The sequence below is a fragment of the Abramis brama genome (genome assembly GCF_963993115.1).
Source record: "Abramis brama genome assembly, chromosome: 12".
NCBI classification, from domain to species: Eukaryota; Metazoa; Chordata; class Actinopteri; order Cypriniformes; family Leuciscidae; genus Abramis; species Abramis brama.
Window position 1 is genome coordinate 27,871,050 of NC_139974.1, and position 20,802 is coordinate 27,891,851.

Here is a 20,802-nt window from a genome sequence, read left to right on the forward strand (position 1 = left end):
ACATGCCACTTAAACATTATTAATATAGACAGAGAAAAATCTTCTACATCTCAGACCTGGGATCTGGGCAGTAGTTTGTCTTACTAAATGATAATATATGTCATATAGCGACTGTGAGGGTGTGAGTCTGATCCATGAGGGTTGTACGATCTGTCTAATGGTTTTAACGCACAGTATGTCCGACCCAATCAAATTCTCTCCGCCATGTCATCCTGACAGCACCTCCCAACATGGAATGTCATGGAATGCAAAGAATGATGAGACGGATCTGAATGTGAATTTTTTTCCTGAGTTTAAACAGCAAGTGATGCACCTGAAGCGAGGCCGCAGGCGGACACTGTGCAACAAAGTGTGAAAACAAGAACCTTATTCTGTGTTTTTCTCTTTCTGCAATATCATCAGAGGGTAGGAAACCTGGATAGTCGTCAACCCGTGGAGTACAGCTCATTTCCCATTATGTACATAACACAGCGATACACGGTTTTAAATTCAAACAAGCTTTTTTCTTTATATATAGATTTTCTCATATATAGATATATTGATAGAGAGAGAGCTTATTCATACTGTGGATGTTGAAAGAGAACACGACACATAATTTAATGTTAAACATACGATCAGTTTCAAATGCATGCCCCTGACACTATTAAGACCTTGCTGAAAGCTTCAGTCGTCTTTCTCCTCATGAATCGGCGGTGAATTCGAAGGCGACACCTCGCTGTGCGCTGTCTGATTATAGTGTTCATACAAAAGCCACTTTGCTTAAATTTTAAGCACACACGAAAGCAAAGCTGCGTTTGAAAACAGCTGTGCAGTTGCTCGAGATGAATGCGGAATCAAATCAGATGGACAAGTACCTGTGAACGCATCCACATCCGTATATATGACACTAAAAAAAAAAGCAAAACGGGAATATCTGGAATGTGATCGAACTAATCAATAAGCAAATTTAATAAATTAGATTTCCGTATGAGACTCTCACTCATTTATCAAGATAACAGTGAAGCCATTAGAATTTTTGATTTGCATATTCTAAGGTCCTTTTCCCAAAATGCATCCTTCAGTCCGACACCAAAGCGTGGCATTGCCACATACTCGAACCCTTCGGCTGCATTTACATTTGCTATTCTCGTTCGGGCCACAGTTGCGATGCCATGCAGATAGTAAAGATTCAGCACAAAGGTGGGGTCCATCAGAGAGAGAAGAAGAAGTTTGGGGTGGGCGAAACGTGTGTGGCGGGGGGCGCGACGGAGACCGGCTCTGCGCGCTTTAGCTGACTTCAAAGTTCTGAGGCTGCGAGGCCGATTCCGAGGGCGCCTCCTGCTGCTGGGAGGGAGAGATGGCCAGCGCTTCCGGGGGGTCGTCTGTGCTCGTGCTGGTGGAGACCTGAGTGGGCATGTGATGGTGTTGGGCGAGGGGGCATGACCCGCTGGGGCCGGCCTGTGTTTCCTCTTTCTCCTCGTCTTCCTGTTGGGAGCTGGAGTGCTGGAGCAGGGATCCCGGGAGCTTGACGGGGCAGAACGCAGAGCCGGTGGGGATGAAGTTGACCTTGTTTTTGTCAGGGCAGGAGAAAAGGGGGACGGTGGCTGACTGTCTGGATCTGAGAAAGAGAGAAAAGAGAATGTTCCAAATGGAATACTAATGTATCGCCTACTAAATGTGTATCACCTGATAGGAGTTTGGGTTCCTTTGCAACTGTCGCCTTTGGCTTGCTTAGTTCGGGACAGTTAATATTCAGTAATATTATTGTTTTGACTGCACTGACAGTATCGGATGAGAACACAACTGAATTGATTTGGATGATGATATCGCTGATTTCTGCAGAGCTGCTTTATAACTGATTCAACTTTGTTATTGAACTGAATGGAATCAAAAGAACTGACGCAAAGTGAAAAACGACACTACCGTCTTCTGTGGAGCTGCTTATGGCTGAACTGAACTAATTTCATAATTGATGAACTTTACACAGAACTGAACAGAATCAACACTGAACTCACTTCAACTGAATATTGACACTATTTTCTTTTTTAGAGCAGCTTTACAGCAGAATTCAATTATTTTTCCATCATTGATCATTATTTTGATGTTTTGTGTTCAAGTCCTTCATTGCTGAGTGCTTTTTGTCCTGCATCATGGCTGATTTGTAGATTGTAAAAAAAACAAAAACAACATTCTGTATTTTTGTATTTCCCATTCATTTTCTAAGGCGATAGTACTAGTGTAACAATGTCAATTTTTATGTGTGTGTGTGTGTGTGTGTTCACATAGCTACAAAAGTGCCACAAAAGTCACATTTTGTAACTTTCCGATAAAGTAAAATCCTTTTAAAAATCAAAACATCATTTTTTTTAGTCAAAAGTGGCCAAGGAGCACCTGAAGGTTAATATGATTTTAATTTAATATGAATTTAATATGAGTGTTCCACACAGTCAGACGGTGAAATAACGAAATGCAAAACCTAGCTGAATCGTTGTCATTTAGGTTGGCAGGGCATGTAAAGAGCTAAACAACTGGCCTGACGGTGTCAATAAAAAATTAAATAAAAACATTTTTGTTGAGCCCTGCATGCTATTTCTTAACAAATAGTCTGTGAAACCATATGCAACAATAAACGTGCTTCACTGATGTTTTACATTAGCATTAACATTTCAGAAATAACTAAATTCATTCATGCATTAATGTTTTGCATTTTAAATCCAATTTCCTGAAATTATACATTACAGAAAGAGATGATGTTTGATATTCTGGTTTATTCATCACTCTTAAAATGGATGATCGAAATGAATGCATTGTATTGTAAGACACTATGTACTATACTCTGGTTGGATACTGAATATTTTAGCAAATGTTGTAGGTCAACAGAATATTCCATGCATAAGGAACATTTGCATACTGTGTACATTATACATTCTGCGTGCTGGTATGCTATTTTAGGCTCACTACAGAAAAAAATAATTCTACTCACGTCATCTCTTCAAACACTTTGATCTTTTCACAGCCCTCTGGAGGCTCCCGTTTGAACATGTAGCTGTTGTTGGGTTTTGGAGACGAGGTGAACTTAGGCAGAGGAGAACTGCTGCCGCTGTCTGCAGGAAGAAATTACAAATCTCAAATGACTCTCTGGATTATTATCAGAGCTGAGAATCTGATGATCTCATGATATAATACAGCAAACTATCAAATACAATATGAACTTGATATAGCTCATTGACCAACAATCTGGCTTAATCACAAGTCTGTAGGTTTGACCTTTGTCTCTGTCGTCCAGCATCTCGTCAGTGGAGTATGGGCTGCCGTCGTGTGAGCGGGGTGGGCATGCGGGTGAGGGGCAGGGCGACAGGCTAGAGCAGCTACTGGAGCGCCCGGGCACTGATGGCGTCTGAGTGTCTATACCGCGACTACTGCTGCTGCGCTGCTGGGGCTGAAATGGAGCCCTCCGTCCATCAGGAACCTCCAGCGCCTGAGTGCCAGTCAAAGAGAGAGTCTTTTAACAAGTGTGCTCTGTGATCAGTCTACTGTACAACAGTAGAATAAAATAGAGCAGATTTGTCCCATTTGTTCACATTAGTTAATGTTAGTTCATGGTGGATAAACTAATGTTAACAGATATAACATTTGATTTTAATATATGTATCAGTAAAGTTAGAAATGAATATTAACTAAGGATAATAAAGCAGAATAGAACAAAAGTATTATTCATTGTTATTTCATCGTAACTAATGTAGTTAATTAAAAATAACAAATGGAATCTTATTATAAAGTGTAACTGAGTTTATAGTTCAGTTATAACTATACAGGAGATACAGTATAGTTATAACTATACTGTAGTACAGGAGTTTATAGTTCAGTTATAAACACTGATGTCTATGGTAGTTATTATCAAAACAGAGCAAAACCTTTTGAAAGTAACTGGAAGCTCAAAATAAAGATTGTAGAAATTACATTGTTACACCAGTAAAACAAAAAAAAGTATGTGTCATTGAATCATTCAATTCAAGAGATTCGCTCAATAACGCTGATTCATCCAGTAATGAAACAAGTACTTAGTGAGTATGCCTTCAGGAGTGTGTGTGTACCTTTAGCTCCTCTTTCTCTCCGTTGTCTTTGATGAAGACTTTCTCCAGCTCATGGTTGATGCCTTCCATGCTGCTGGGAACCCTGGAGATGGAGGGCTTTGGCACTGTGATGTTGGACAGTGGCATCTGTGCTGACTTCGACATGGACGACTGTACAGTGAGATGGTACAAATGTGCATTTCACAAACTATTCAGAAATTGCTGGATGTATTTACTAAATACACAGTATGTGTGTGAGCGTGTGCGGACCGGAGCTTGGCTGGCTGTGCTGATGGTGGTGGTGGTGGTGCTGGTACAGCAGTGGAGGGGGGAAAGACGCTCTTTACTGTCTTTACACTGCCGGCCTCCGCCCTGTTTACTGCGCTGCAGCTGGAGCCTGAGCTTAGCAATCTGAAAGTCACAGAAAAATAAATAAATTATAAAGGACAGAGGAGACAACAAAGTTATTTTATCATCTACAAGGCTGGTAAATAAAAATAAATAAATAAAAGCTGGGACTCGAACTCTGGCCGCCTGAGGCGCAGCTGTGCTAAATGTGAGAGTGCTGCCCATAAGGCTATGGCTCCGATAAAATACCTTAAATTGACCTGAGTGCTTGCTGTAACTCAGAACGGCCACAAGAGGTCAATACAAAACAGGCAGCTATGTGACAAGGCTCACCCTTTAAATCCTTTACCAAAACACACACACACACACAAAAAAAGGTAAATGTCTTTCCTGGTCTATCAATAATTGCTACCCGTAGTAGGAGGAACAACAACAAATAAATAATATTGTAGACACTATTCAAGATACAACTGAAAACCCATCTCTTTTGTGAAACCTTAACTGCATCCTACATATTCTATGCTTTTACCATTTCTTAAACCCTCCCTGTTCTAGCTGATACTATTCTGAACAATGTTTGAAATTGTGTAGGGATAGCACATCTTGCGTTATTGCCTCCTTAAAGTCTATTGCTTGTTATATTACTCATTTGTTACTTTAGATAGAAGCGTCTACTAAATTAATAAAATGTAAATATTGTAAATAATGAATCTACAACAAAAATTGGAAATTGATATTTAACCCTCATGGCCCAGGTCTCAATGTGACCCACTCCGCCTTTTCAAACTGGCTTGATCACTCATAGTTTAATTTTATTGTCTATATGTCCTGAGACAACAGAACAAGTCTAGACTTGTGCGTTCCTACTGAAAATACAATTGGCTTTCTGTACATGGATGTTTGTCTTGTTAATGTTACAAAATATTAAAGTCACCATGAAATCAAAATTGACAATTCTATTTATGAATTTTTACCCTACATTTTTTCTTGTTCGAGAAGCCGTTTCACTAGGATATATGTCACAATAGGGAAGAAAAAACTATCATAACTTCCGTTTTGTGCTGACTTTAAACTACAGCCGGTACTACACCTCAACAAGAGGCAGCATTTCAGAAAAATGCTGTTTGAAAATTACAGTGAAAAATGTTTTCTAGAGGTGCTGGGCATTGCATTACCTGAATTACACAGTATGTGTTCAGTTGTAACAAGGGGAAATCCTGAATGTGCTCTCTTATAAAGCCCTGCTAAGTATGTCAATATACACAACCTAAATCCACTTAAGAGGTGTAAGGGGTTATAAGCCACTAAGCGAAAGCACTTGAGATGAACCTGGATAAAAATGTGGATAACGAGGACATGAACTTTCCATATGCAGGGAAGGAAAGAAGGCCTAAACAGACTTTTCTTGGAAAATCTCCCAAATGGGAAACAGTGAGATTATTCAGGCCTTGCAGAATGAGCTCGCTGTGATGAACTCCTAAGAAGCCTCTATTACTTGTGTGTTCATGAATATGGACACAATCCTGTGCCTGGAAATACAGCAGGAATTGTGTGCAAGCAGCCAAAATAACAGATTCACATAAGAATTTAGAAAAGAAAGAAAAGACAAGGCTGAAAATACCACAAAATGGTTACTTTGGTGTCTCAAAAACAAATCTTATGCTTTTAGTTGTGATACCTATTAAATATGTTTAATGCATATATATATATTTTTTTAACATAAAATTAAGTTAGCATGAAAACTAGCTAGATTAAATGCATCCAATGTATGTATTACACAGCAGAGGTCTCAACTGTATATAATACACAGACACACACACACACACATACATATATATACATACATACAAACATACATACATACATATATACATATATACATACATACACATACATACACACACATACACACATCACAGTTCGGTGCATAAATTTACATGGAGAATACACGGTATAAAAATAAATAAAACTCGCGTGCAAATTAATTAATGCAATGCGGAACTACTGTTAGATACGCTGGTTCTTTAGGGACACCTAATCTGTAGCCCCGCCTTAGCTCTGAAGCAGGCTGCGATGTAAAGATTGCAATGCTGGAATATGTTGTGTGTGTGTGTGTGTGAGTGTGTGAGAGAGAAAGAGAGAGACAGAGAGAGAGAGAGAGAGAGAGAGAGAGAGAGAGAGAGAGAGAGAGAGAGAGAGAGAGAGAGAGAGAGAGAGAGAGAGAGAGAGTGAGGCGCAGGCGCGATCGAAAAGTCGCAAAGTGTTTACTTATATTTGTGTGCGTGTGTGTGTGAGGCGCGGGCGTGATCGAACAGTTGAAACATAAAAACATACTCCTTTTTGTTTATACAGGACATCATTCAAACTGCAAAGTCTTTAAGTTACTGTTAATTAAAATTAAGGAAAACAAATATATACTCCGAAATTAGGGCTGAACGATATATCGTTATCGTATCTATATCTAGATATGAACTTTCAAGATATTACTATCGAAAAAAGCAACGATATAGACGATATAGATTTCCCCTCTCCGCGCTCGCCCTGTATACAACTCTGGCAGTCACAACAAACATCAGTTTTACGAGTGCCCTTGAATGCACCGCTAAAGCCAGCGCGCACACACTACCAGGGACGTGGGAACTATATTGTGAGAGGGGGGGCGGCGTTTCCATGGTGACGCGTCATTGCTTGTCACGTGACACACCGCAGCAGCAAACAGCGCTGAATGAATGATGATCTGCTTTTATGTCATTTTTCCTTTTTTATTCAGAATATTCACAAATGTGTTAGCTATGGCATGAAATATCTGATATTCCGATTGTCAAATACATGCAAGTGGAAGTATATTGTTGTTTAAACACCTTTATAACGATCGCGTTAGTTGAGCTGTATGCGCGATGGGCGCCGCCGTGTTAGTTTGTGCCGCAGACGCAGTTCAGAGAATCGGATCTGTTGGATTTACAACCTCTATGTTTACAACACGTGAATTCATCCACTTCTCCCGAAATACTTAAAAGTAAGTGGCTGGTGAACTGGGAATAGAATAGAGTAAACATTGAAGTTACTTACACAGTGTGTATCTGATATGAATAAAACGTGTCGAATTATAATGGAAAGGATTATTATTACCTCTTCCATAGACATCAATGTGTATTTTACAAACTCTAAATGTATTGTTTTTTTAGTACTTATGTGAGTTTATATGTCTGAAACCTAAAATAAACATTATGTGGTTGAAAACACTGAAAAGTTGTGATATATGACAGCTCTGAGCGCGCCTGTCTCTGGCTAAATTCAACATTTGAATTTAGCAGTTGATCATGTGATGCAATTGATCGTACGCTCCAGGGACCAGCCTAGACTGATTACACCTGTGTGATCGTACGTGCGAAAGGCTTAAAAACAATACATTTTCTGACACAAAATTTTGAAATGTAGGCTTAAATCAAACACATTTTAATTCAGATTCTGTATTTATATATATATATATATATATATATCTATATCGTATTGTATCGATATCGAGATATCTGGCATGAAAATCGAGATATGAAATTTTGTCCATATCGTTCAGCCCTATCTGAAATGTAGCAAATTAATTTTCAATTAATTCAGGTACAATTACCAAATATATCTCAAGGTCTTTTTGTCTTTTATTCATTTAATTAATAAACTAATTATATATAAAACTATTGTCAGTGCACTACAAATAAACAGGTTCTATGCCTTTACTTTATTAATAAAACTTATTTAAAAAATACAAGGCTTAAGTAATTTATTTTCCTTTGGTGGTACAGCCTGAGACATGCACAAGCCTTCTGCATTTTTGTTGTGCTTTTCCCTCCATTGTACAGAACTCGTACCGAACCGTGATGTCTGAACCAAGGTTTGAAACGAACTGTGACTTCTGTGTACCGTTCCACCCCTAATGTGTGTGTGTGTGTGTATGTGTGTGTATATATATATATATATATATATATATATATATATATATATATATATATATATATATATATACACACACACACACACACATACATATATATACATACATACATAAATATGGTAACACTTTACAACAAAGTGCAGTAGTTAACATTAGTTAACTACCTTAGCTAACATGAACTAAGAATGAACAATAGCTCTTCAGCATTTATTAATCTTAGTTATTATTAATACGTTATTAAAATCAAATGTTGTATTTGTTAACATTAGTTAATGCACTGTGAACTAACATGAACAAACAATGAACAGCTGTATTTGTATTAACTGATGTTGTCAAAGATTAATAAATACTGTAACAAATGTATTGCTCTTTATTAGTTCATGTTAGTTAATACATTAACTAATGTTTACTAATGAACCTTATTGTAAAGTGTTACCAAGTGTTTCTCCTTGATTAAAAAAAAAAAAAAATGCAACTCCTAAATTCCTCAGAATTGTGACAACCACAAGATGGCATTTTTTTAGATGTTTTCTACTGCATGACAGGAAGTAAATGTTCTAATTCCATTTTCTAAATGTTTATGCAAATTGTAGTTTTGACTGCGTTAATCAAGCTCAATCATTCAACCCTGTCACCCAAGGAATTGTAAGAAAACAATCAAACAAATATCTGTCTTTAATTTATGGGGAATATAAGTTGATTACCCTCTATTACCCATTCTGACATTAAAAATCATTTTGATGTTTATTAAATGTTTATAAAAAGCTATAAAAAGTTTTGGTAGAAAGTTTTAAACCATATTTGACAGCTCATAACTTCTGGTAAAAGGGTTGGAAAAAAATGGCAAAGCCCATAGAAAATGATCTGTGAATAAAGCGGCTCATTTTCTGAGGGTTAAGCCCAGTGTCATCAGTTCTTTTTCCCAGCAAAAAATAATACAAATAATAACAATTCTGAGCAGACACTTGTTTGAGGGTTTGCACAGGAAATGAATTACTTTTGCACCTGCACGTTGCTTATGCAAGAGAGGACTATAAGGCCTTTGTAAATTAGACAGGTTTGTGCACATCAACGATTAGGGCTTTCCATCAACATATTGTCTAATTGATAAAAATGTGACTTCAGTGCGAAAGGACACACAACATGACTTTGCACATATTACTTGCTCTAAAACCCACACGCCCGTATTGTTCCAAAAGCTTGGAGGTGATGGGAAAGCCATAAATTGGCAGGAGGGGGATAATGGTTGTTGCCGAGAGGGGAAGTTGATTGTTAAAGGGGGAGATAGTCTTATCTCACTGTTCCCTGAATCGTCAGGGAGGGGCTGAGCGTCCGTGATAAGGCTGACTTTGCTGCGGCTAGCGCTAGCAATAACACGACGTGCAGCGCCGGAAGTCTGAAGCCACACAGGAAGTTATATATAGCAGCGGGTGCAGGAGGAGACGGATGGGTCGTCGTGACTGGCAGTCTTGTATAGAGCTGTGTAACGGGGGTTTTATTTCCATCGCCTGGCTACTTCGCTGGCCACACAGGATGAGATCATCGCAAATGCAGAAGTGCAATGCTCATCAGTTTCAGGACAGTGAGAGCTCTGTTAATAGCTGTTAGTGTGATTGCACTTTCTTGTTCTCCAAACCCAAGGGGAAAAACTACACAGCTGCGTGCGCAAGACACACATAGTATTTCACTGTTAAAAGGGTGTGTGTTTTGCGCTACTGATGTAAGTGCATGTGTGTGTGTGTGTGTGTGTGTGTGTACCTCTTTAAGATGGTCAGAGCTGCCCCAGGATGCTGAGCGCTGGTGTGTGCTCTTTTTCTCTTCGGTCTCGTCACTCCAACATCCAGGAGTCTGAAACACAAAATGCACTTTTGTCTTTTGACTATGGTGAGGATTTTACATTGTTTTTATATAAAGCTAGTTCTAATTAATACGGACTAACTTCATATTTTTATATATATATATATATATATATATATATATATATATATATATATATATATATATATATACATATATACATATATATATACATATATATATATATACATATACAGTGCAATGCATAAGTGAATACACCCATGCTAAAGTTGATTAAAAAGAGGAATAAAAAATCATATTTTGGAAATTGAACTTAATGCCTTAATTTAAAAAATTAGGAAAAATCCAACCTTTAAGGACACCAATTTTCTTTGTGAATGAATAATGTATCGTAAATAAATAAATGTTCTTCCTTAAAATACATGGTGCATAAGTGAGTACACCCCTATGTTAAATTCCCATAGAGGCAGGCAGATTTTTATTTTTAAGTATTTTTTTTTATTTATTTTTTAGGATACTATGCATCCTGATAAAGTTCCCTTGGCCTTTGGAATTAAAATAGCCCCACATCATCACATAGCCTTCACCATACCTAGAGATTGGCATGATTTTATTTCAGTTAGCCTAAAAGCTAGTTTGATTTGCATTGAGAGATGATCTTATGGAAAGTACCCCATGCCAATCTCTAGGTATGGTGAAGGCTATGTGATGATGTGGGGCTATTTTAATTCCAAAGGCCTAAGGAACTTTATCAGGATGCATAGTATCCTAAAAAAAAAATTAAAAAAAAAAAAATCTGCCTGCCTCTATGGGAATTTAACATAGGGGTGTACTCACTTATGCACCATGTATTTTAAGGAAGAACATTTATTTATTTACGATACATTATTCGTTCACAAAGAAAATTGGTGTCCTTAAAGGTTGGATTTTTCCTAATTTTTTAAATTAAGGCATTAAGTTCAATTTCCAAAATATGATTTTTTATTCCTCTTTTTAGTCAACTTTACTATGGGTGTATTCACTTATGCATTGCACTGTATATATATATATATATATTCATATCTTACAAATGCATATTGATATATAATATACAAAATCATTCAAAAGTTTGGTGTTGGTATTTATTATTTTTTGAAAGTCTCTTATGCTCCCCAAGGCTGCATAAAAAAAAAAAAAAATACCATTACTCCAGTCTTCACGTGTCACATGATCCTTCAAAAATCATTCTAATATGCTGCTTTCGCTTCTCAAGAAACATTTCTTACTATTATCAATGTTGACAAAATAGTTGTGCTGCTTTAGCCTATATAAAGTGCGATAATTTTTTTCAGGATTTCACACTTTACAGCATTTATTTGAAATAGAAATCTTTTGTAAATTTATAAATGTGTTTGATGTCCCTTTTGACCAATTAAATGCTGTTTTTGTTTCTTTCAAAATAAAATCTTGACTTTTAGTGACAGCGTACAGTGTACACTTTACTTACTTACTTTATAAATAATTTTTACCTTTAGCGGTCCCATAGAAAAGTTTTGAAAGATTTAGTTAACTTCTGGGGACAATTTCCCCCCAAAATTGTATCCAAGTAAACACACTCACACACCGATAAATCACATTCCCATGCTTCATCCTCCTGACCCACTATTTCACACCAAAATCACAAAAGGCAGCATTGTTCCTGCAACCGGTTCCTCAATAAACGGTCACCTACATTCCTTTCAAAAACAACATTTTCTGTTACTATAGGAAAGTCTGCAGGCACACGTGGATGTGATGTGTGCACTCAGGTATGTTATTTGTTTAGTCAGCCCACCATGCAGCACACACACTGTAAAATGTGAAGAGCACATAAATGAGGCCCTGAAGTGTCAATCCAATGTGATTAACAGCATATTATACAAAAAAAGTCATAAGCTGATGTCCACTGATATTTTCCTATTTTTACCTCAAATGTTGACTGTACAATTGAACTTTTGTAAAGTTCGTCGGGCAACGTCGGGCCATTTTTGAGCGTCGGTCGTTGGCTCTAGACGGACGCCGTCTGGTTTTTTGGGACGATTTAACATGTAGAATCGGTGTCGGGCCGTCGGTGAGAGAGAGAACATCTTACCTGAGCATTCCACTGCATGAACATTTTCATAATAGGGAGTGGAATAAAGAATGTGATCAGCGTGACTGATATTCAAAACTGTAAGCACGCGCCACTTCGTTTGTGGTTTGTGTACCTGCAGTCTTAATTTCGCTTTCCCTTTTTGAATGACGAAAATAGACGAATACAGCTGCTTAAATAAGAAAACACCAACCACAATTTTTAATACACTACTAGTTTTCAAATACACTACTACTCACAATTTTGTGGTCAGTAAGATTTTTTCCATCAAAGAATACTTGGAAAAAAAGATCCACAAACTTTTAAATGGTAGTATATACACAGAATATCAATCACAATTCATTATGCAATGGAGTCATCGCTGTCAGTTACAACTTGCTTAAAAAAAAAGAAGCAAAACAAGATTAAAAATCTCAATAGCTCTGTTAAACAGCATGACTATCTTCATGATACTTTTGGGGGGTTTTAAGGGCTTCCTGTGGACCAATAGATGTGGTGGAAATGTGTATGTGTACCTTGTGAAAAACAGATGAAATATATTTTCTAGTGAAAGATGAAAATGCCTCTCTTGAGCATGCATTGCCTCTATGGGACTGCCTGGAGCTGCTGCTGTGGAGAGAGGCAGATTCAAGCCCAGTAAAACCCCTGTGTTCATCAGCCAAACAGACGTCACACTTCAAAGCCTGACCTTTGGAAACAGATCGACACTAGAAGGCCAAAAGGAACAGAGGCTTTGAAAGCCTCGTCTTTTCTTTCTGTTATTCAAATTCTTTTAAAGGATTAACAATTTTTTTTTTTTACTACCTTTTTTCTGTGAAACACAAAATGGTATATTTTTTATTTAGCTATTTATTTATTATTATTGTCTGTTATTATTATTTGTGGGATACTACTTTTAAGGTACTTCTTGTTCTTTTTGAAGTTTGACAGCTCCTGGGCACACATTATTTTTTACATACTTTACATTATTGCAGCACCTCTATTCCTAGTCTGTCTGAAATGTTCTGATTGTCCAGCTGACCCTGTGGCGTGGGTCACCTCAAGCGTGTGTCGGAAATGTAACAACCCTTACCAATATCGTGAGTATCAGCTTCCAAGGCTTCTAAAGCAATTGCAAACACAAAAAAATATGAGCAAAGTTGGAACTGCCCCATTTTTTCAAGAGTAGTCTTTGTATATAGCCGGCATTGTACTCTCCCAGGTTCAGGAAGCTGTCCTCCGTAAAATGCACTGTACACAAGCAAACAGCATTATGAATAAATCTTACCCATGACTCCTAATTTCATAACTTTTTTCTTTGTGTATGCGTTTGGATGGGCATTATGCTAATATTTCAAATTGTGGCATAAATGTTTGCAGAAGTAATATCGGGACTTTGATCGAGGAGTTTTAGGCAGGTATGGAGCAATGATCTCTGTTAGAAAGACTATGAGTTTTGTAACTTTGCAGATCTTATATAAGCACAAACAGATATTTAATTGTATGGAAAAGAACAGTGCAAATATGCAACAAATCCTCTCCTTGTTTCAGGATAGAAAGAAAGTCATAAGGGTTTGGAGTAACATGATGGTGGTGTAAATAATGATAGAGTTTTCTTCTTTTTTTGGGCGAACTATCCCTTTAAGAAAAGGGATGCAGGCTTTTGGTTATTCCGAGAGTAGAACATCCCAAAGTCACCGCTGTTCACCTGATCTGACTGTGTTACTGCAGAGGAAAGCAGCACTGAATCACTGTAACAAAGGGGACGAGGGGTTAAACCCAAGACACGGTTCAATAATGGAGTGGAAAAAAATCTGAATCCCAACAGAGCTGCCGCACTAATCTATACAGCTTTTGTCATTGCATCAAACTTTAAAGACAAGCTAACATGAGAGTTGTTTGTAGTTCTTTGACACCGGTGAGTAATAAAGGGTGAGACTTGAGATGTCCTATCCTGGTAACACCCAGGCTTTGGCAAGTGAACATAATTATTGCACGTTTTTAAACCGACTGGTTATACAAAGAATATATAAAGAACTTCTTGCATGAAATTTCACACCAAGAAAATACAGTAGGCACAAAAATAATTCAGTATCTCGGTGTCAGTAAGCAGAGCAGAGCCGCAGAGAGTGTGCGGCCTCCGTTGCCATGCAGCAGTGAAAACAGGATGCGGGGGGGTCATGTGACGCGCTGCAACTCCTCCGCTGCTCTCACAAGTCCAAATGGACCACAACACCTGACCTCTGACCCTTCATTCACTCACTGCATGTGTATAAGGGGCCATATTTGGTTCTTTTGTAGCATTATAGTCCTCTTATAATGTTACTCAAGGCTTGCTCAAGAAACAGTCGTAATAGTTTACATAATCATTTTCCACCCTTTGTTACTTTTTTAGAGTCAGGAGACTGAAGGCTAAACAAGAAGTTTTTGCTTCTGCATCTTTAAGCTCCTATTTGTAAATGACCTCTGTTATGATTCGCTCTGTGAAATGAATATCAGCACTCTGTCACTCATGTTGCCTTCAAATTGCCAATTCTCATTAAAAATGAATGCATTTTGGTCAATTTGTTGCTGCAAATTGTTGCCCTTTAAAGTTACATCACAGCTGTGTTATTTTAGGATTATTTACATTACTATAATTAGCTTTTATTTTTGTTTTCAGCTTTCATTTAAATTTTAGTAATTTTGCTATGTGCTTTTTGTCATTTTTATTTATTTTTAAATATTTTTTAAATTATTTTTAGATTAATTTTTATTTAAGCTTTAGTAATTTATTACTTTAACCTATTTTATTTCAGTTAGTTGTAAAGACAACATTTCTAATTTTTGGTGAACACTATGGTGTTCTTTTTGGAGCTTGGTAGTACATGAGAACTACATGAGATTGAACATTGACCCAGAAATGAAATTTACTCAAAGCACAAATAAAGTTCCAACAGAATTACAGAATAGCGTCTGGTTTACACAAAACGTGTTTTTGCTTTGAAAAACACAAGATGCGGGTAGTGGAATGGATAAAAACTGCATGGTCTCAAGACGCGTTTTTTTTAAAGTTGAACTTCTTTTAACTCGAGCGGCACGCTTTTAGAATGCTGTGTCATGCGCGAGCTGCTGCAAAATACGCGAAACATGAGCGCAACGGTTAAAGATGTCCATCTATCGCGTGTTTACATTGAAAATCAGTCGAAAAGTAGCGCAGTAGAATGAAAAAAAAATCGTTCTGTGTGAACATATCTAAGAACATATTGAACAGATGTACAATGTAGTTGTCTTTCAAAAACTAAGGGTTAACAGTGGAGGCCGTTAACACTGGGAACGGCATTCTTGCGGTCTCGTCTTTCTGAACGGTTATATGACACTCGGTGCATGCTGAAGCACACAATAAGAGGCACGGCAGAGTCATTACCTTTAGACACACTGCACTCCCGGAGGTGCCAAATCTCACCTTCAGTGTAGCAGCAGATGGTGGGTGGAACTGTGGGATTGTGGTGATTGTGTTCCGCCTGATACACCTGCTGACATTTGAGGGTAAATCAGCACCCTGACCATAAGACAGGTGTGCGTGAGGTACGTTGTTCTCTCTATAGGGACGTGCCATAGTAATCGACTAGTCAAAGAGGTTACTTGCTCTGTAACTAACACCTCAAATTGACTGATTACGCTTGACCTGCAACTAACCTCAACCACAGGGCTTGACTATAAGGACTGTCTGATGACAGTGTGAAAGACACTCAGGACAGTTGACAAAATGGTTGATCAGTCAACGCTGCTTCGTCACGAAATTTTATCATTTGCATGTTTTTATGTCAATTTAAAACTTCAAGAGATGTTCAAGAAGTTACAAGAATTCAGTTCAGTATTCTTTTAGCGCACATAAAGCACGCAAATACTGAATTGAGTTCTTTGAAAAATTATGTCAAAATGCAGACCTACCTGAAAAACTGAAAAGCACTGTTTATTTCATTTGTATCACTCTTCTATTTTATTTATTTGTGCTATTGCTTGTAATGTGTTTATTTATTCTTATTTTATTCTGACTGTTTGCTTGTCTTTAATTGTTAAACTTTATATTAGTTAGGCTAGTAGTTTTTGTCGCTGAATCGAGAATTTCGAAATATTTGTTATCATAACCTTATTTATTAGAATACAGGGTTACATGGGTAAAAAAAAACAATGAAAGCAATAACTGCTTTATTTATTCTTAGTGAAAATTTTGACAGGGCGAATAAAAATGTGAACCCCTGGCCTGACCGGGCCAGTCGAAAAAAATCCTTAGCGTTGAGCCCTGGCACATTAGAAAAACAGAGAAGATCTGTTTGCATGCAATCCCAGAATGCATAGTAATGAGCTGGGTGAAAAGGTATCACTAAAAAAAGTTTATTAGATTATCATGTTGTTAGCTTGGCAAAAGGGTTGCCCCATTCACCATTTTCCTGTGAAATCAGGCTGCTTTTAAACTGTGCCACTGGTAGATTTATTTTTATTTTTTTTCCCCGGCAGGTTTTGACATTGCTCTGACAAAATGCTTGTATCAAATTATTTCACTCTACCTAATTAATCGTCTAATAATGATAGAACTGTGCTAGATAATGAGAGAGAGTAAGGAGATTTTTGTGAGCGAGGGCACCGGCATGTCTGTCCGGCTATTAACACTTCCAAGGAAACAGATTGGTGTGCGTTCCTATTCTATGGCACATGATACATCAAGACCTGTCAATCTGAGCAATCAAACCAATCCAAGCTTGCTCCAGCTGTACAACAGTGTCCGATTGGTCTCTACACATCGTCCCTACCCACTAAACCAACTCATCACACCGGAGATCCAGTTTCCATTTGCTGAACTTTCAAATGACGTTGGAAAACACTGCGTCATGATCGCATTCATCGCAAAGCGATCGGATTCCTAAAGTCTTACAGCTTTAGCCAAGCAGCATGTCATGTCACTGTGATCTGTGCATTGACTTATGTTGTGTTTGGGCTCATTCGAGGCCACCTGCTCTAAATAAAGATATGTGATCTACTATGGTTTACTAATGTATTGCGAAGTTACAAACAACAACGCGCCGCAAAAGCATCATGAGTATACGGTTTACACGTGTGTCGGTGACGCTTTTTCATACAAATACTTGGTATAGTTTGGTAGTTGAGACCTTTTCAATGATTTATAACAAGTCTATCTGTTATGTTCAATGATTTTACAGATCTCATTTTCATGTAAAGCAGTTATTTTTACAACGTACATAGCTAATGTCATTTTTACATTACTGAAACAAATATGCTTATATTCTGCTAGTTGAGACCTTTTCAATGATTTATGACACAACTCTATCTGTTATGTTTGATGATTTTACAGATCTCATTTTCATGTAAAACAGTTAGTTTTTCATGTTATGAAAATAGATCACTTCTGATATGTCAGCAAATTTAAAAGCACGTGTTAAGTGATGGTCATATTCCATATATTATCTGTAAAGCCAAGCTTCAAAGCTTTAAAACAACACTTATTTTGTATTAGTTAAGCAAGTATTTGTTAAGTAAAGTAATAACATAGTAGCGCCCACTGTTTCGGATTAATGAGGTTAAGGTTGACGATTAATCGATTAATTGATCGTTAATTTAAACAATGATCGATTATGGGAATTTATGTAAATTGACATCCCAAGTAGGTAGTAGATGGCAAGGCTGCCCATGTTCATTAATAAACCTCTGAATACTCAAACTCCACTACAGTCACAACTGGTGATCATTACAGCCTCTGATAAAGTATCACAGTCTCTGAGTGATTTCTGCAATTCAGCTGTCTAATACAAACCCATGTGTAAGCTGCGAAAGTCTTGGTTCCCTGTCTGTGGTTAATGGTTTATTTGATGCCAATAACACTTTCAAGCCAAATGCTAAAGGTAACTACAGTTTACAACCCAGTAGTTCTTTTAAAGTTTCCACGCATTTTGACTGATGAAGGATTTAAAAATAATTTATATATAATGTGAATATTATGTTAAAAAACAGTTAGTGTTTACACTTATTGAGAATCATCAGTTGGTTTCAGCTCACAGAAATCCCAGAAAATAGTCCAAAGTAACACAGCAAACATGCAAAAACCCAGAAGAACGATGGACCTGTAAAAGCTGTCAACCTAACGTTTGCAAACACACCTGAACACACAGGCTTTGGAGCCAGAGTTAGATTTGGAGCACAGTGGGTGAAAGTGCCTACCTGCGTGGACTTATCTTTCATGCAAGAGGGGTTGTGCAGGTGGGATTCACGTGGCCACTGCCCTATCAGGTAGGGCCCGGTGATAGCACCCAAAGAGGAAGTCCGTCTGATAGAACCTGTGCTCCACACCTGTTGCGACTTTGACCTCTCAACTGCCATAAGGAACAAACAGAAAGAGAAACAGATGGGTGATGAGCAGACGGACTGGGGTTGCAGCAGCTCTAAAGTTATTTCCCAACAAACTGCTACCTGTTCACTAGGGCTGCAACTAATGATTATTTTGATAATCGATTAATCTGATGAAAAAAAAAAAAAAAAAACCTATACATTAAAAAAATATATTTAAAAAAAAAAAAAATTTATTTTAAATTAAAGATTTTAATCCATTATTTTAAACAATATTATTCCACATCCTACCCAATGCTGTCTTCAAAACGATGTGTAATATTAAGCCTATGAAAACAAATATAGTGAATGTATTTATGTAGGCTATGCTGTACATTATAAGCAAAAAAGGGTTAATAAACAATCTAAACCTAAAAGCAACTGATTGCTTACTATTAGCAGAAATTAAAACAACTAAATTAAAAATGATAATAACCAAAAACAAAAGGCATGAAAAACACATTCACAAATCACTCAGACATAGTATTTATATTACATTAATGGGCTATTCCAACAATAGTGCCATCAAATTTTCATTTTCGGGTGAACTATCCCTTTACAAAGCTGCATAATTATACTACCTAGATTTTGGGAAAATATCTTATCAGTCCATTCTGCTCATATCCCATCTACCGTAGATGTAGACCGGGGCTCAGAAGCAGGTTAACTTGTTTGCATTTAAGCAGAACATCAATCCTTAATGCATTTGATAAAAATACCTCATACAAATCCCTCATCCCACAAAGTTGGAGGGGAACTGGGTCAAGGGCACATGAACTTTTCTAATCAGCGATAGTCAGAGCGTGACATCTTCCTACAGCAGAGATGACAATATTTACTCCTCTCAGTGGCACTATGAATACATCATCAGATCCATGGATCATCTTTATGGCTTTCAGAGGACTAACTCACTCAGGTATCTGTGTACACAAGGCAGTTGTAGGCAAACTGCTCTCACGTCTTTATGAAAAGCAGAGCCATGGGAAGTAAATGCAATGCCCTGGTGTTGAGTTCAAGTCAAGATTATTAACATTCACCAATAAACTCAATAGTTGATTTCCCTAAAAGTGGTTGGATGACTAGTTGACCATCAAGACCAATCCCTGGCAACCAGAATTGATGGTCAACAGCATGGCTATGCTGGTCCACCAGCTAGACTAACACTAACCAGCATAATCCCCCACCTGGACAAGCATGAATCCAGACCAACTGGTAAACGTTGTGTCATTGACCTGTTGGTCAGCAACTTCTAGGGCCCTATCTTGCACCCAGCGCAATTGACTTTGTACACCGACGCATGTATCATTCCTATTTTGCAACCGTGCAAAGCGCGCTTTTCCCTCCACAAAAGCACGTCGCTAAACTAGGGAATGAACTTGCGCTCCCTGGGCGGTTCAGCGCAAAAAAGGAGGCGTGTTCCGGCGCAAACGTTCCTTCATGCTATTTTGCAGGTTTAGAAAACAATTGCGCCACTAACCAGGAAAAAATAGTTTAAAGTCAGTGGCGCGTTGCGCATGTTATTCATATGCTATTTTAAGGGCGCATGCTTGGCCATAATCAATGTAGCGTGTGCACAACGCGCATACACTTTGATTCTCTCATCTACACAGAAGCAGCAGTTTTCATTTTTGCAAATCATATATTATTACGATAGATAGATAGATAGATAGATAGATAGATAGATAGATAGATAGACAATTTGTTATAAAAGCATACATCTAGCTTACACATTTACCCAAATTATCATACGCCTTTTTAACCGAAGTTAATTTGGGTGGGTTTCTCCATCCCCAACGTCCCTGACGAGAGCGTTGCTCTCCTCGGCTGTGAACCGCTCCTGGCGCGCGCCTGGCAAATCCGCCGTTATAATAGGAATCCGCTTTAGAACAAAGCGCGCCTGCTCTTAAAGGGAATGTGAGATGTCGCTCTGATTGGTTTATTTCACGATACGCCCAAACCACACCTATGAATAATGAAGCTACTTCAGACCAACCCATTTTAGATTTGCGCCTGGCGCAAGAGTCATTTATCCCGCTGGGAAAATAGCAACAGCGCCAAGACCCACCCACAAAGTTACTTGCGCTTTGCGCTTTGACACTTGCGTTTCAGATCGTTAAAATAGGGCCCCTAGTCTGATGAATCATTTAAAAAGCAATTTTGCATTTTAT

General features: G+C 37.8%; 1 protein-coding gene across 1 annotated transcript in view; it reads right to left on the reverse strand.

Annotated features, from left to right (window-relative positions):
• Positions 1-912: 912 nt before the first annotated feature.
• Positions 913-20,802, reverse strand: part of glcci1a (glucocorticoid induced 1a) — a 35,364-nt gene continuing 15,474 nt past the window's right edge. Inside the window, exons 2-8 of the mRNA XM_084130063.1 lie at positions 18,470-18,621; positions 10,105-10,194; positions 4,323-4,463; positions 4,074-4,223; positions 3,247-3,457; positions 2,963-3,083; positions 913-1,597 (exon numbers count right to left, since the gene is read on the reverse strand). Coding sequence (XP_083986189.1) covers positions 1,267-1,597; positions 2,963-3,083; positions 3,247-3,457; positions 4,074-4,223; positions 4,323-4,463; positions 10,105-10,194; positions 18,470-18,621 — 1,196 coding nt within the window. The 3' untranslated portion in view covers positions 913-1,266. The remainder of the gene's footprint in view (positions 1,598-2,962; positions 3,084-3,246; positions 3,458-4,073; positions 4,224-4,322; positions 4,464-10,104; positions 10,195-18,469; positions 18,622-20,802) is intronic.